At 58.3% G+C, this 17074-nt stretch overlaps 1 protein-coding gene across 1 annotated transcript in view; it reads left to right on the top strand.

Annotated features, from left to right (window-relative positions):
* The window catches only part of HIVEP3 (HIVEP zinc finger 3), a 98931-nt gene extending 93344 nt beyond the window's left edge, over positions 1-5587 (top strand). The window contains exon 7 of the mRNA XM_075554634.1: positions 1066-5587. Coding sequence (XP_075410749.1) covers positions 1066-1839 — 774 coding nt within the window. The 3' untranslated portion in view covers positions 1840-5587. The remainder of the gene's footprint in view (positions 1-1065) is intronic.
* Positions 5588-17074: the final 11487 nt, after the last annotated feature.

Below are 17074 nucleotides of genomic sequence, written 5' to 3'. Positions count from 1 at the left end.
ACTCGGGAAACGCCTGCGCTCCAGAGCTCACATGGTTGCCACCTCTGCCAGCGGGCAAGCGTAGCCCCTTCCCATGGTTCCCTTCCCTTACTGGCTGAAGCCTTTGCAGATTTGGCTGCAATCATTTAGCAAATATTTCCTGGGCACTCACTGCACCAGGCACCAAAGTTGGGTACCTCAGACTGGTTAGGCTAATTTCGCCTCAGAAACAACAGAAATTCTGGAACCAGGAGGTTGGGATTAAGCTCAGGCTCCACCACTGACGAGTGGAGCGGCCTTAAATGTGGGTGGGTGTCCGTCCATGTGGGCTGCCCTCCTCAGCCCCATCTGGGAGCAGAGAACGCCAGAGGACAGAGCTTACCCCAAACCAACCACCTCCACCACTCCTGTCACCAACACCCTCAGACAGACCTCAGCCAACACCACCCCTGCCATCCCATCCCCATAGCCAGCCCCAGCTCAGTCATTATTCCACGCCTACACGCCATTGCTGCATCCCATCTGGGTGACCCAAGTCATCACGTCATCAGCATAGCCAGCATCATGGCTGTCACCACCCCCGTCCCTGTCACACCGTCACCATCCAACACTATTGTCAGTGCCTGTTCTGTCACCATCTTGTCATGACCCACCAACTGCAGCAGGACCATCACTCAGAGACTTGAGTCCCAGGAGAAGGGGGCAGGGGTGGGTGGGGGGTGGGGAGGTGACAGCATAAAAATTTCCAGCAGTGGGCCAAGGTCAGAAACTTCGCATGGGACTTGTATCAGGGTGAAGTTGTGGAAACGAGTGGCAACAGAACCAAGATAGGGAATCAGGGCCCCTCCCCCCAGGGCACCTGGGATAGCCCTTCTCCCAGGATGGATGGGCACAAGGGCAGTGAATCTGAGTAGGCTCCTGGTCCCCATGGAGAGATGGTGCTCCAGGACAGCCCGTGGAAGGGACATGGGGACTCTAGTTCTGGCTCCAGCTCTGCCACAATTTGCTCGGTGACCTCTGGCCTAGAACTCTGCACAGAGCCAGCACAGAACCCTCTCCTTACCTTGTCTTGTTCTCTGACCCCAGCAGAATGCCGTGCCCCGGACTCCCTCCTGCTCACCTGGCCCCGCTTCTCCTCGCTCCTGGCCTTCCTCAGCCCTCCACGACATCCACAGCCCAGCCCGGACGGAGAACATCTTCAGCCACCTCCCACTGCACTCCCAGCACCTGGCCCGTGCACCGTGCCCCCTGATTCCCATCGGGGGGATCCAGATGGTGCAGGCCCGGCCAGGAGCCCACCCCACCCTGCTGCCAGGGCCCACTGGGGCCTGGGTCAGTGGCTTCTCAGGGGGTGGCAGCGACCTGACAGGGGCCAGGGAGGCTCAGGAACGAGGCCGCTGGAGTCCTACTGAGAGCTCGTCAGCCTCCGTATCCCCTGTGGCCAAGGTCTCCAAGTTCACACTCTCCTCAGAGCTGGAAGGCAGGGACGACCCCAAGGAGCAGGAGAGGACGAGCGGGAGCCTGGGCAGACCGCCGGACTGGGAGCCCCCAGAGCCCACGCCCACGGACACCCCTTGCACCCCGTCCAAGGCCTCGCCCCGGCCATCCCTGGGCTTCCGAGCAGAGCGGACCTGCAGCCCCCGCTTGGAGTCACTGCGCACTGTCGCCCACCCCCAGCCCTTGGCCGCCCTGCCCCTGGACTACAGCTGCTCAGAGGGCTGCCTGGCAGAGGCCTCCACGCGCCCCCCAGCTCGGAGGAGGAACCTTTCTGGGGAGCCCAGGACGGGTCGGGGCACCCCGGAGGGCTCGCGAGCGGCACCTGCAGCTCAGCCCGAGGACAGGGGCAGCCCCAGCACTTAGTGTTCCTCCACAGCTTCAGCATCTGGCTTCCGGTGTTCGGCAACAGACGTTTCCAGCCAACTTCCTCGAACCATCTTGCCCTCCTCGAGGGCATTCTTCCCGTCTGTCTATCTGTCCAAGCAGCTTCTGCGCAGGCCCCATCTGTTTCATCTTTCATGTATGCAGTTACCTGTGCCTTTTTCTATACTTTTTGTTGCTTGAAACAAAACACACACACACACACAAAACCCCTTCCCCAGGAATGGAGGCTGTGACTATTTCGTGCTTGGGGTGGGGGGTAGGAGTGGGTGAAGCCTCACCCTCTGCTTCTGCGGCCGCAGCCCCTCACTCCCAAGGGCTAGCAAGCAGCAACCATCTGCTGAGGGGAAGTTGGATGTGTTGAAGGGGAAGAAAGAAATTTTTTAAAAATATATAATCAAATGTAACAGCCAATATCCCTATGTATAGAGGTTTATGGTAACTACTCACCGCTTGGTCCTACCCCAGCTAGCGGCCACCCCTCTCTGCTGCCAGCAGGAACATCCAAACACAGGCAGTAAGGCAGACCCAGAAATACCTAGCGCCTTCCTGATTCCCACCCCCACCCCCCTTTATTTTTAAGGAGCCCCGGTGGCACAATGGGTTGCACTGGGCTGCTAACCACGAGGTTAGCGGTTCAAACCCACCAGCCGTTCCTTGGAAGAAAAGCTGGGGCTTTCTGCTCTTGTAAAGAGGTGTAGGCTGGGAAGCCCACAGGAGCCGTTCTGCCCTGCCCTGTTGGGTCCCTGAGTGTTACAATCCATTGGATGGCAGTGGGTCTGGTTTGGTTGTTTTATTTCTAAGAAAGGGAAAAAATGTTACTTTTGTTAAGATTTAAATGCAAGAAAAAAAACACAGGTAAAAGGTGGGTTCTGATTCCCCCGCAGGGGTCCCCAATCCCCAGCACTTCTCCCCTCCATGCCCCCTCCCCCCACCTTTTGGGCTGGCATGGGCATTCTGCCTACCACTTCCTGCACACCTGCCCTTGGCCTTGCGCCCTGGCCCTACCCATAGTCAGCCTTCCGTATTCTGTGAAAGCCACCCATAAGGCTCATGGATCCGGGCCCACACCCTAGAGGTCAAGCTTCGGGGTGTCATCTTTCGGTTCTACGGGGTGAGGTTAAGGAGGTTTTCTATATGCTCAGACACTGGAGGTTTTTAAGGACGTGTGTCTGAACTCCTTGATAGCAAGACTGGTGGTATTGCCCGCCACCCCACCCCGCACATACACACACACACCGGACCCATCCGCCCACCGTCCAGGAAATAACCCTGAACCTTTTTAGTTGGCTTATACTTTAAAAAGATATATATATAATATTTTAGTCTATTTGAGTTGTTCAACATCTACAGCGTGGGCATGCGCCTAAGGAAATCAGAAGAGAGGACGCTGTCTGATACTGTCCCCACCCACCTGGCGTTCTCTTGACTTGGAAGATGGTTTCACTTTCTGAAGTCATTTGAACTCTTCTCCGAAGCGATCTATTCAGAGCCAGTGGCCCTTCCCTCATCATCCCCCCCACCCATCCCCCCTGCAAGAAGGCTCCCTGCATTTCCAAGGGCAGGTCCTGCTTTGAAAGAAAAATCGTAACCCAAACTCCCCAGCTCAAGACAAACTGTGGAACCCGGGTGCCAGCATGTTTTGCCTGCCCTGGGAGAGGTGAGGTGGCTGCACCCTTCTAGAAATGAGCCCCCTGCAGAGCTGGCCTGGTCCTCGGGCAGCTCCCCACCCCCACCTCTGAGCTGACTAAGCTGTTTGATGGGGTTCAACTATCAAGCCTATCTATACAAGGCCCCTTCTGTGGGGCCACAGCTCCACCTCCCGCCAGACCTCCTTGTTCATCCACCTTGGCCTCGCTCAGAGCTGAGACAGCACAAAAAAGTGATGCGTCCTGGGGTGCAGAAATGAGGGGTTCCGCTGCTCCCTCGTGTGCTGGGTCAGGTTAGCAGCAGCTCTGGGCTGCTTGACTCTAGGGCAGTCAGCTCAGTCTCAGTGGTTGGCACTGTTGTGGCCTGCTTGAGCCTGGCAGGAAGTGGCAAGGAGCCTGAGCCCAGTCAGCGTACAGGCCAGGGGTCACCTCACCCCTGTTCACCAATCTAAACCCATAGAACTAGCTGAAGATTAGCCTTCAAGATAGGAAGGTCTTTGGGGTGGGGTGGGGGTCAGAGAGGCAAAGGCCTGGTGTGTGGAGGCCATGCCCCTCTCCCCCTGCCTTGCCTGCACCCCCAGCTTCCTCTGTACTCACAGCACCCCCTGCTAGAGGACAGTGTGCAGCAGTGAGTGCCCCACAGTCTCAGGAACACCAGACAGAGGGGACATTCAGGGGCCAGGACTCACCAAAAACCTTTGTCTAATGAAGTACAAATGGAATCCAGCCCAAGGGCTGCTGCCGCCACAGGTGCCCGGAGGATAGGGTCGATGCCACCAGTCGGGGGTATGTCACTGGTCCCACTGCCAAACGCTCTTCCCACTCCCCAAGCATGGAGCTCCAAACCACTAAGCTTGTCTCAGCAATGCGGGGACTCACTCTGACCAGCCCCAGACTATGCCCTGCCTGGCTCAGACACCCCTGCCTGCCTCCCAAAGACTATGATGTTAATTGGGCATGACTCCTCAGCCTGCCAAGCAGAGCAGAGGAGACTGCAGGGACACCGGAAAGGTGCAGGGACACTGGCACAGACCAACTCTGGCCTTTAGGTGTTGGCAACAGAGAGGAACCACCTAATGAGGTTTTGGGCCAAACCTTGCCTTCTGTGGGCGGCTCCCAGCTCCCAGGTCTGCCTTCCAGGATGCTCTCTGGTCCTGGAAAACTCAGGGCCAGCTAGGTACTAAGTCCATTCCTCCTGAAGGCAACCTTCCCCGGGCCTGCCCCCTCCTGCCCGTCCAGTCCATAGCTTACTCCCTGGGCCCAACCACCAAGACCCCTCAGGAGCCATCCCCAGATGCCTCCCATAGTCAGCGAAACAAATGGAAAGGATTCCCTTCCCAATTGCTCTAGCACCTGCTTCATGCTCCCTGGGTTCTTCTCGAATAGGAACAAGCAAGACATCACGGCTGGATTTCTCTCTATTTTTTTTCTCCAGGCAAAACTTCCCAGGATGCAAAAGTCGCAGCTGGGCGGCTAACCCCCAGCGGCAGCCCTGCAGGACCAGCCAGGGTGGGGAAGGGTTCCCAAAGGCCTGCTCCACCAATCCCTCTCCATGTGTCCTACTTCCCATTAGAAAATGGCTTCGGCACTTACGATCACTTTACTATAAGTCTAGTGTAGAAAAAGAGAGGGGGAGAGAGAAAAGAGAAAAGAAACGTGTAGGCAAATGTAATATACCTGCTCTCTGTAAGATAAATATTGGCCTTTTTTTTAAAGGTGTATGTGTTCTGTATGTGAAATTGTCTGTAGAGAGTTTCTGTGTTCTTCAATGGCAATACATTCCAAAAAGTCTTACTGTAGATCAGTACAGCGGCCACACTGGGATGGAGTGGTTTTGCCTGTAATTGTATTTAAACTCCAGTTCCTCCACTTGCATCTTGCAATGTCGGTATGGTATATATCAGTGCAAAAAGAAAAAAAGGAAAAAAAAACCCACGCAGGTCTAAAGCCGAGTCTGACGTACACAAGGAAGCAACTGCTCAGTATTGATGTGTGTGAGCTTTGGTGTAAGCTACATCTGTACTGCGAACGAGACGTTTTTACAAGTATAATAATTGCCTTTATTACAGTTCGGGCTGGCTGTTCAGCCTGAGGATATTTTTAATAATAAAAAGGTGGGTGGGGGAAGCACGTTGGAATAAATTTTAAAATCCCAACACAGCTCTGCTGGCCTGGCTCATGGTTCTTTTTGACTGTCATGGTAGGTTAGGCGTGGGGTTGCTAACTGCAAGTTCAGCAGTTCAAACCCATGAGCCACTTCATGGGAGAGAGATGAGGCGCTCCACTCCGGTACAGGGTAGATGAGGCTCTCCACTCCGGTACAGGGTAGATGAGGCTCTCCACTCCAGTACAGGGTAGATGAGGCTCTCCACTCCGGTACAGGTTTACCGACGGGGAACCCTGTGCAGGGTCAATCTGAGTTGGAATAAGCCTTATGACAATGACGTTTCTTTGGTTTGGGGACGTGCCCCAGAGGGAGGCAGTAACCAGGCGGGCCCTTATCACCCAGCCTGGGCCTCTCTCGTGACCAAGAATGTGTGCTGAGGCTGGGCCCAGGGCACTGGGGTTATGAGGGGTAATCCTTGTGTTTTCAAGAGCGGCAGCCATCCTCCCTTGGTAGGGCTGTGGCAGTGAGCAGGACACAGGCCTCCTTTGAAGAGCCTGCATGCTAACAGGAGAAGCAGTCACTAAACAAATAATGATGTCACCAATTGCTCCATCACAGGGACTGCCTGGCCATGGCGGGAGGATGAGAACAGGAAGGAGTTCACGGGAGTCACCAGGAAAGCTTTCCTGGAAATCTCTGGGTGGGGCGGGCGGAGGAAGCGGAAGCCAGAGAAGCCGGTGGACAAGGGGGCTCCTCCAAGTCAAAGACCACCGAAGTGTGGAAGGCTGGAACCGAAAGGGGTGGAGCCACAGGTAGGCCCTGCTGACTGAGGGCGGGGGGGGGGGGGGGGGGGAATGGGGGAGGAGATGGCTCACAGGGTGTACAGCAGGCCCTCCACAGACACTGCAGGCCCAGCTGGCTGGTGGAGATCCAGGCCGCAACCCAGGTCCCAGTGATGCTGCTGAGCGCCCAGCAGGCTTATGCTCAGTGGGGGTCAGCTGGAGACTTACACATCCCGGGCATTCAGAGTCCCATAAGGAGAGCTGTGCCCCACAGACCAATGGCAAGGGCAGAGAAAGGGAGGTTGCCGGGGTACCTGGCCCCTCCTTAGATGCTTCTACTTGCAATCAGCGTGTAGCCCTGCCATCCACCTTTCACTGGCCAGAGCACCTTCCCTGGCCTTGCCTGCTGGAAGGCGTGGTGGTGGGGTGCATAACAGTCAGTTTTGACTCATCGTGACCCCATGGGACCGGGTAGAACTGCCTCACAGGGCTTTATAGGCTGTCAACTTCATGGGAGCAGACCACCGGGCTCATTCCGCCCAGGCAGAGAGAGAGAATCTTCGTAAACAGCCCCAGTGACCACCACAGAGAAAGGCCTGGGAATGTTTCCGTAAACATGACCGCCAAGAACCCCCCATGAAGCACTTCAGTACTGCCACCCATGAGCCTGGCTTGGCAGGAGGCAGAACTGACTCTCAGGCTGCTCGCCAGAAGGTCAGCAGTTCAAAACTACTAGCCACTCCGTGGGAGGAAGATGAGACTTACTGTTCCCATAAAAAGTTATGGTCTCAGAAACTCACATGGGGCCATTCCACCCTGTCTTATAGGGTCATGATGGGGTCAGAATTGACTCGATGGCAGTGGGTTTGGGTTTTGTGGTTTTATGGTCCTGATAATGATCCAGCAAGACAAGGGTGGTTGTCCCATGTTCAGAGATGTCAGAAGCTCCTTTGCAGCCCAAGCCACATAGCTAGTGGGGTCGAAGTGAAGAGTAGGTCCTGAGTTCGACTCCAAAGTCCCCCTGCAGCGGGCCCTGACTGCTTCCTCCCTCCCCCTGCCCTGGCTCCAGGGGTCCTGGTGCTGACTGCTCAGTTGCCACCCAGTGCAGGCCCAGCCTGAGGACTTCTTTCCCAAAGCTGCCCAGCTTCTCGACCATATCAGCTGGGTCCCTGGAGGCTCCAGGCACAAGGACATGCCAGCACCTTTGGCCCATTAATTGCAATCATAGAAAAGGCATGTGAACTTTCAGAAGGACCAGCAACCCCCACCCCCCCCCACCTCGCACCTCCTTGCTCAGGCCACTGGGCCCAAGGTCCACCCATTATTCCCATGCTTGTTGACTCTGAGGCACCCATCCCCACCTTGCAGAAGAAGGGCAGACCCCAAGATGGCACCCTGAGCAAGTGGCAGGTCATTGAGCTTTGCTGTCACTACACAAACCTCAGTGGCTTGCTTCTACCAGTTCATGTCTGCTGCTGAAGCCAGGGCCAAGCTCTGCCTGGGTGCCCACCCAGGGCCATGCTGTGTCTGGAGAACTCAAGATCCTGCCCATACCCCCAGGCTTCTCCACCACCGCCACCTCAGCTTACAACCTAGAGCCCACATTCTTTCCTGGAGAACCCCTGGGCCAGGCTACTTCAGGCAGGATAGCCTGAGAGAGGCATGAACAGAGAGCAGTATGGGAAGGAGGTGAGCAACATTTGCTCAGAAGACCCTGGGAGCCAGGTCTTCCCACCTCCTCCCAATTGCAGAGGAGGGAAACTGAGGCTGGACCGAGGCCACATAGTGGTCATCAGCAGGGTCGGCATTTAAACACCCACTCCCACAGCTGGGTGATGTTTGGCCTTCTATGGCAAGAGAGTCTGATGAGAAAATTTGATGTCCAGAGCCGGGAAGCACTTGGCCAAAGGCCAGGGCTAGGATTCCCAAACCCTCAGCAAGGCCACCTGCACCACCAGCCAACCCCACTTCTACCCCGGCCCCAGTGAAGCAGCCGTGTCTCCTCCCTCCCAGACGCGAGCTCTGCCTTTTTAGGAAAGGAAAAGAGCAGCCCTGGTGGTGGCCAGGCCGGCGGCGGGCAGGCGCGCTAATCCACCAGCTCCCGCGGCTCTGGTTACCGTGGTTTGGGGCCCAGGCAGCAGGGCTGGGAGTGCCAGCCCAGCCAATGGGTGCTGCTGGCCCAGCCACCCTGCCAGAGCCATACAAGGCCTTGCTGCAGCCGAGTGCCGAGCCGAGCCGGCAGCGGGCAACCCCAGTGCCGGCACCCACCCCGCCCTGCGCCTGCCAGCCCGGCACGTCCTCGGCTCGGCCTAATCCCGCCTGGGAGCAGGCAGCGCTGGAGCGCACGTGCACCAGTCCAGGGCTCTCCAACCAAGGTCAAGGAGGTGGCATGGCCCGGGCAGAGGTTCTCAGCTGAGGTCAACCAACGGAGCCCAGATCTCATCCAGGCTAAGTCTTCTCTTTACCAGGCCTTTCTATCATGCCTCTGACCTCGCTGCCCACAGGCCCTGCCCCTCCACTTCTGGGAAGGGTCTCAGCCAAATTAGCATTTGGTTCCAGTCTCTCCTAGGGCCTGACCAGGGGCCAAGCCATCGAATTCATCCTGACGCCAAGCCTGCGTGCACCTCTCAAAGTCAGGGCATCTGGTAGTATGTGCATGTGTGTGAGAACCATGGACACATAGATCCCCTGTGCACCTTGGTGTACCCATGCCACTGCCATGGAAGCAGGTAGGGACAGCCAGCCCCTCCCCAATAGAGCCCCCACCCAATTTGTCAGCTGGGCCCCATTCCCTCTGCTGTGCCTGCAGGATCGCTTTGAGGTAGGAGTCATTGGCCCCATTTTACAAACAGGGCACCTGAGTCATGACATGGTGACTTGCTCTAAGCCAGGGCACCAAGATTCAAATCCAGAGCTGCCTGTGCCACGCAGCCCTCTGGCTTGGAAAGCCAGCCCCTAGAGGCAGGTGCCATTTAGACCAAAGCCGTGAGGGAGGAGTGAGCACCATGGCCCAAGACAGGACCCTTGGGACTTGAGTCCAGACCCCTTAACAGTCCCCAGGCTACCCCACCACCAGCTGGCAGGTTTGCCACGGGAGCTGGGTTTAAGCACCGTGGCGTAGCTGTCCGCTGGGGGCGAGACTGCAGCATTCACTGGGGCCATCCGGCAGGTGAGGGAAACGTGCGGGCACGGGAAGGGGGGGTGGCAGTCCCAGCTGGCATTGGGTACTGTTTGCACACCCAAGAAAGGAGATAAATATAGACACAGGATTACTCAGACACAGCCTGGGAAAACCGGCTCCTGGGCCTCAGCTTCAGCTTGGGCCCAGCCCTACCTTCACCCGCCTGCCCACACAGTGCCTCCTCCCTGGACTCCCCACCTGGAAACTTCAGGGCAGCCCTCTGGGGGCGGGGCAGAAACTGCCACCCAGCCGAAAGCAGCGTGCTAGCCTGAAGTCACATAGCAGGTGAAAAGCAGGCCAAGCCAGGCTGGCCGGGCACCCCGACTCGCTGTGCCAGGCTCAGGCACTAGGCCAGTTCCTGGGCAGTTTGCCTGTTGGTAAGGTAGGGGACAGGTACCCTGAGCCCACTGTTCCCTTGAGCTGGCACAGTGTTGAAGGGTTGAGGCCGGGGTCTCCCATCCTTGAGATGCCGGTCGGAGTGGCTGGTATGGGGTTGTGCACAGACTGTGCGGACGCAGCTCCCGCTTGTGCAACATTTTAGTTGTGGGGCTTTGGGCAAGTTATGTCCCTTCTTGGTGCTTCAGTCTCATCTCAAAAATCAGAACCATAGCACCAGTCCGCTAGGGTGTGAGACAGGACTCAGGGCGGTGACTGCACGGGATGCATTCTCGGCGGGACCTGGCAACGAGCAAATGCAGAGGCATGTTGATAGTGGTTTCTCAGCAGCAGCAAGGGCCATCGGGGACATCTGGGGGCAACAGGGGTGCAAAAGGCCCCAGCTGGGTGTTCAGAGGCTCCTGCCTTTTAAGGCAGCTGTTCTGACAGGTCCTTGCTGTTCTGTCACCCCTGCCTCCTGGCCCTGCCTGTCAGCTGCTAGGGGCAGGTAGCCACCAACTTGAACTCTAACCCCACCACATAGGAACTGTGTACTCTTGGGTGAGTCCCTGGCTCAGTCCTGGTGACCCCACATGTTTAGGGTGGAACCACTCTGTAGGGTTTTCTCGGCCGGGATGTTTTTGGAAACAGATTGCCAGGCCTTTCCTTTAAGGCACTTCTTGGTCTGATCGAACTGCCAGCCTTGAGGCTTGCAGCCAATGGGACCCAGGTGTACCAGTCAGGGTGCCAGTCTGAGGGCTTTTTAGGGGGTGCACAGAACAGCATCCAGCTGTCTGGCAAAGAAGCTCTCCGCCCTTGCTCTCACCTGATCTGTCTCCATCCTTCCTCCGGCTTCATGGGGGCTACAAACTGGCTCTGCGAGGTCCCACTAGCTCCATGACCCTCGCACATGCAGGTGGCCTCAGGGATGGGACAACTGCAGGGCCACCATTCAGGAGCAGGTCTCTTTCCCATTGGTTGTGGGCCCCTGGGGATGCACAGGTTCCCTCCTGCACAGCAGCACCCCTGCACTGCTCCCTGCACCTGTACTCTGCATTTCCCCCAGGGGCAGCCTGCCCAGGCAGACACACAGCCACCCATGTCTGCATGGGCACACGGGCAGAGCCATGCACACCTGTGCAGACCCATGCAGGGGCACAGAGGTAGGTGCCCATAGCCCTGACAGCCCCGCCAGCACCCACACTCGGGGTGTCCTAGCCAGGCGGTGGCCGTCTGCACTGTGGAGGAATGCAGCCTCTGGGGACGCCCTGCTGGCCGACGTGAGGGAGAGGCTGAGGGGAAACCACACAGGCAGGAATCCAGCAGGCGTGCCAGGCTGAGGTGGGGCCCTTGGGTGCCAGGAACTGTGCAGGGAGGTGGGCACGTGCTCCTCCAGCCTCTCCCCTCACCCCGTGTCCTCAAAATATCTGGAGCTTGGAAGCCAAAGGGGCCCAGAGGCCAGCGCCTCCACTCACGGCTGAGAGCAGATTCCCCTGTCTCTTCCTGGGCTGCAGTGGCCTGATCGGAGGGCCAGTGGGGGCAGTCTTCCTCACTGGGGACAGGAGCTATCGGGAACAAGACCTACAGGGGAGGGGCTTTGAATGACTCTAGACAGAGTCTCCACTTGGAGGAGACCACAGGGACTCACCGTGACCCCTCAGGACCCAGCAGTGCTAAAGAATTTCTTTGCATAAAAGAGGCTCAGTCGCCCCTCCCACATGAGGAGTCAGCAGTGCAGAGTGGAGGGGACGACCCCAGCCCCCTGGGGTCTCCTGCCCCTGGGCACGCTCACACCCCATAGAGAGGCTGCAGTGGATGGAGGGACAAGCACTGATGGCACAAGGAACGGCACTGTCCCTGAGGCAGGGAGCTCTCCCTGGCCCAGTGGGAGGGCAGCTGGCTGCTTCTCGGTGAGACCATCACTGGGAGGGGCCGGGCTGCCCACCAACAGGGCCCTGGCTTCTTCTGACCAGTGGAAGCTGGGTGAGGGCCAGGCAAGGGAACCAAGAGGGGGAGGGCACACAGGTGGGGACAAGGCCTCTGGAAGGTCAGCCTCCTGCCCTCACCCCCAGAACATAGGGCCTAAGAGGGGTGGCACCCGTGTCCCAGATGGACTGGGCTGGAGGTGGGCTGGCGAGGCCCCCACAGAGAGCCCCTCACTCCACCTGAGTCTGTTTGTTGGTGGGTCTGTGGGGTGCTATGGCGGTGGGTGAGAGAAGGAAGAGAGGGCGGGCGCATGGAAAACATATCCTGGGAACACATCCTGCAGCCCCGCTGGTCCCCCTGTCTGCCCCCTCCAGGTCTCACCCCAGCCTGGGCCACAGGAAAACGGGAAGACTGGATGGGAGCCCCGTGTAGAGCCAGGGCAGTGGAGGGAGCACATGACATGCGAAGACCAAGTAGGACCCCAGCTCAGGGTGCTGAGCGCAGCCGCTGGCCCTTCTCAGACAGCCTGCTGCAGGTCTCCAGAATTCATGCTCCACGCCGGGGCTGGCTGGATCAGGAGCTCCAGCTGAGGAGGAAGGGCCACTGCCTTCCTGGAAGAATGGAGGCCCGGTCCAGCCATCCTGGGTTGCCGTCCACTCTCCCAGGGACCAGCTGTATGACAGGAGCAGGTACGGGTGCCTGCTCTGAATCAGAATCTGTGTCCATTCCCACAGCAGCAGTGGCCACCAACCACACAGGGTGGTCTGAGCATTCAATGACAAGGACTCGAAGAGCCAGCCACGGCCGTCACGTAACAGGCCCTCTGGGCAGCCATCTGTAGGTCCCCGCTTCCGAGTTCACTGCACTCCTTCCCCCAAACACTTCTGCGTCTGAGGCCTCCTGGCACAGCACAGGACTCTGGGAAAGAGCTAGACAGCCAGTGACCCCATGTGTCAGCTAGACAGGCCTCAGCCGGGAGACAGGGAGTGACCTGGGGATGGGGGCACACACAGCAACCTGGAGGGCTCATTCCTTGCTTCCTTGACCCCTGATGTCGAGACCTCAAATAGGGTCCCCAAGCAACCGTAGGAGCTCGCTGTGGCCATTCGCCACCCCAGCACTGCCCAGTGGCCCTGCATTACGCCGCTGTCTTCTCCTGGGCAGCCTCCAGGCAGCTGTGTCCTGTGATCCCATGGGTGGGGGGGAAACTAGGCTGCCGCACCGTTTGCAGCCAGAGGCCCGCCTCGGTCCCCAGAAGGGGGGCGCACGTGGCCGCCTGTCCCGCGCGGTGATGTCAGGCTCGCCGCGCCCGGGCCCCAGCACGTTCCTCCGTTCCTCCGCGGAGCGGGGAACAAAGCGTCCTGCGCATTCCTGCGCGCTGACTCACCGCTGTCACGTAGCGCGCCGCCGCTTTGCCCAAAATTGGTCGGAAGGCGAGGGCGGGCCCGAGCCGGCTGCCCGCGGGTTGGCCGCCCTCGCACAGGCTCCCCGCCTGCGCCCGCCCCAGGGGTTCCCCAAACAGGCGTGAGCGGGAGGGAATGGGGCCGGGTCTTCGGCAGGTAGCAAGGTCAGGCTAAGGGCCAGGCTTGGGGTCTGGAGGCTCCGCGGGGGGCAGTGGGGCAGTAAGGCACGGGGTGGGGGGCAGGCTGCGGGAATCCCCACATCCCTGCCGGAGACTCTGCTCTTCCGAGGCTCGGGTACCCCAGATGCCAGGGGGCATGGATGACATTAAGAATGTAGGGTTCAAAACAGACGGAAGACAGAGAAACGTGACTGTGTGGGCGCGGATTCTAAGCCACCAAGCCTTCAAAGACGGAAGTCGTATCAAAATCCCAGTTTCCAGATAGGGGCCTTGAGGTCCCCAGGCTTGCTTGCGGTCAGGTACTAGTGGCAAAGCTAGGACCTGACCTCTGGCTGTGAGGGGTCCACAGCGCAGTGTCTGGTGCGACAGGTGCCCGCCCCCCTCCCTGCGCCTGGTGGCTAAGACTGGTGCCAAGAGTGTCGGGAGAGGCCGTCCCTTGAACTCTAAGCCTCTATTCGCCCACAGGTAAAGTGGATCCTCGCGGAATGATGGCCCTCGAGGTTGTTGAGAGAATTACAAGTGAGAACACAAACTAAGCTGGTGGCGGTTGCGCTTAGCAAACTTATCCGCAGTGGGTAAACCCGGGCAGCACCAAAGCCCAGCGAGGGGCCATGTGGGCCCCACCAGCCTGGATATGGCAGCCAGGAGGGGGGACTGTGCTTTACATGGTTTCTGGGCTCTCTGCTTGTCCCCCTTCTCCAGTGCACTGCAACTTGGCTTGAGAGGTCATATGGTTTTGAAGCAGTGGCGGGTTGGGGTCAGCAGCCTGCCCAGGGTTTGCAGGAATGAGGTGGCCAGCAGGTAAGCCTTCCTGCTGGTGCCCTGTTAGACTGGAAGCTCTTCCTCCAGTCATGGTGTCACCCCCATGGGAGGCCCTTTTGAGAGTCCAAGGAAGGTCAACGGCTAGACTTGTTCTCCCTCCCTAGCCAGGAGTGGTTTGGGATCCACCCAACTTGGGCTCTCTCCACTACAGGTTCAAGAACCCTGCCACCCCCTCCACCTTCTCCTGCTGACTCCACTTTAACTTCAGGGAAGGGACCATGTCCCCGCATGACATTCAAGGCCTTGGGGCTGTCCTTTGTGACTTCCAGCCACCTCTCACCTCAAGTTCTTCACTGCAGTCCCTAGACTACTCTGTGCTCTTCCAGAACCCTGGCCTTGACCAAGGAGCCGCGGTGGCACAGTGCTCACGAGTTGGACTACTCTTGTAGAAAGCTACAGTCTCAGAAACTCACAGGGGCAGTTCTACCTTGTCCCATAGGGTCGCCGTGGGTCTGCAGTGAGTTTGGTTTGGGCCTTTTTCTGTGTCATTCCTCTCCCCGGGATGCTTACTCCACCTTCAAAGCCTAGCTCAAATGTCTCCTCTTCCAGGAAGGCCTCCTGGCCCTCCAGACAAAGATGGGCCTGGCTTCTCTGGGACCTTACCGCTTCTTGTCTATTCCTCATTTAAGGAGGCTGCCACTGTCTTCAAACTGGTTTTTAGACAAAACCTTTCCTCCTAGGTCCTCTCTTCTCCCAGCTTCTTTCCCCAGGCCTCTGCCCCAAGGCGCTGGTGGGCCAGAGGCCCACAGACCCAGACCCAGGTGTGGCCGAGAGTGGGGCTCAGGCTATGTTGACTGCACTAGGGCGGAGAACATGGCCTTGGGGCCTGAAGACTTTGCTCTTCTCCCTGACTCGGTGGCCCTGACCAGCTCAACACAACAGCCTCTATGAACCTCACTCAAAGGCCCTACCCTGCCTGTTTCCCAGGGCTGTTGGGCAGATCAAATGAATGGAGGCAGGGAGAGTGGTTGGCACGTGGGCCTGGCTCCCTACACAGCTGTCATTATCACCAGGTCATTATTACAGACCTCCCTTGTGCCCGGGGCCCGGGTTCCAAGGCTGGGCGTCCCGAGGGTGGGCAGGGATGACCTCAGAAGTAGCCGCAGCCCCTGCTGACTCAGGCTGAGGAGGCACCCAGAGAAGCGGTTGCTTTATAACCCAGCTCCTCCCCCCACCTCCCCACTTGCACCCTAGTCAAGGCCACGAGGCCACGAGGCCAGCCAGGCCCACTCCAGGCCTCTTATCTGGAGAGATAAAGGCCCCCGCTCCTAGATGCTAAGCCGGCTACTGGTTGACCTCCGATAATCCCCTGCTCTAGGGGCTGGCCTTGGGGAGTTCTGGGTACGGGCACATGGCGACCTCACACCATAGAGAAGTGTTCCAGGCAGACCTGATGGACAGTCTATCCCCCACGTCTGGGCCTCAGAGGAACAGGACCTGCTCTGCTTACCAGGTACCTACACCAGCAATCGCCACTCATCTCCTCCAGAGAGGCTAGGGCCAGTATTTGCCCCTCGCACAAGGGAGCCTGAGATTCATCCTTGAGAAGACCTCACCCAAGAATCCACAGCCAACAGCCAGCATCCCGGGGTGTGGACTACTGTCCGAGTGGTCACAGCCAGTGGCCTGGTTGCCCCTTTCCCAAGGCGGACTCCTGGGTGGTGATGGCTACCCCCTGGGTGGTGATGGCTACCCCATGTCCATCTGTGTCCAGGCCTTGGACAAGGATCACCAGGACCTGGAACCACCATGGGAAGCCACAGTGCCGGAGAGCTGGAATTGCTAGTCCCGTCGGTATGGCATTTGTGGGAGACTCACAGCCAGTCCTCAACATCAACTGCCTGCCCAGTCAGATGAGGTTTTGGGGTCCCAGCCCTAAAGGCTTCAGGGAGCCCGACAGGAGGTCCTCTGGCTGTAGATGGCCAGGGAGTGAACTTGGTCCTGCCAGGCCATGCCCACCAGGCCCGCCTGGGCCACTGGCTCCTTGCCAGGCAGAGATGAAAGCGTGAGGTCATTGGGCCATCCCAGCTTCCTGTCCCATCTCGCTGCTGTGACTCAGCCCCTGCATCACCCAAACCTCCTCCTCCCGGGGGACCCCAGCACTGGCCTGCGTTGTTCCCCCACTGCCTACCTACCTGCTAAGGCCTCACACTCTGAGTCAACACTCACCTCCACACCCAGCATCCTACTCAGCCCAGGGGTCAACAGCCTGCTCCTCTCCTCCCAAGCTCCCAGCTCCCTGCAGCTGAAGGTCCAGGAGTGGGGTTGAGGGCCGGGAAGGCCTCCTCTGCTGTCCTCAGATGCTGACCCCAACGGGAGACACCTGAGCTCTGTTTTGGAAACTCTCTGGCCCAGAAAATCTGAGACTAAGAGCTCAGGCCAATGTCTCAGACTGTTCTGGGTTCAAATCCCAACATCTCCTTTACAAATGGACAGGTTAGCTCAGTTTCTCCTTCTGAGAAAGGGGGGGGGTCATAACAGTTGCAAGGAGGAGACTGTGTGGTTAACACATATTCCAGGACAGTGGTGAAGCATGCAGGCCACAAGGCTGGTGGACCCAGGTTCCAATGGCCGTGTGGCCTAGAACCAGCCACCTCATCTTTCAGAGCTCCAGGCTCCTCGTCTGTAAAGTCAGACTAGAAGTAAAAGTACCCTCCTGCTGCGGCAAGTAAATATGATGGTATATGTAAAGTGTACCTTGCACATAGTAGGAGCTGTGATTAACCCTTGAAGTACCAGGCACATAGGCTCAGGCTTGTCTCCAGTGCATGTTGGGGAGATGGCCAGGAGACT

The sequence above is a fragment of the Tenrec ecaudatus genome, chromosome 1 (genome assembly GCF_050624435.1).
Source record: "Tenrec ecaudatus isolate mTenEca1 chromosome 1, mTenEca1.hap1, whole genome shotgun sequence".
NCBI lineage: Eukaryota > Metazoa > Chordata > Mammalia > Afrosoricida > Tenrecidae > Tenrec > Tenrec ecaudatus.
This window is presented reverse-complemented; position numbering and strand designations above follow the sequence as displayed.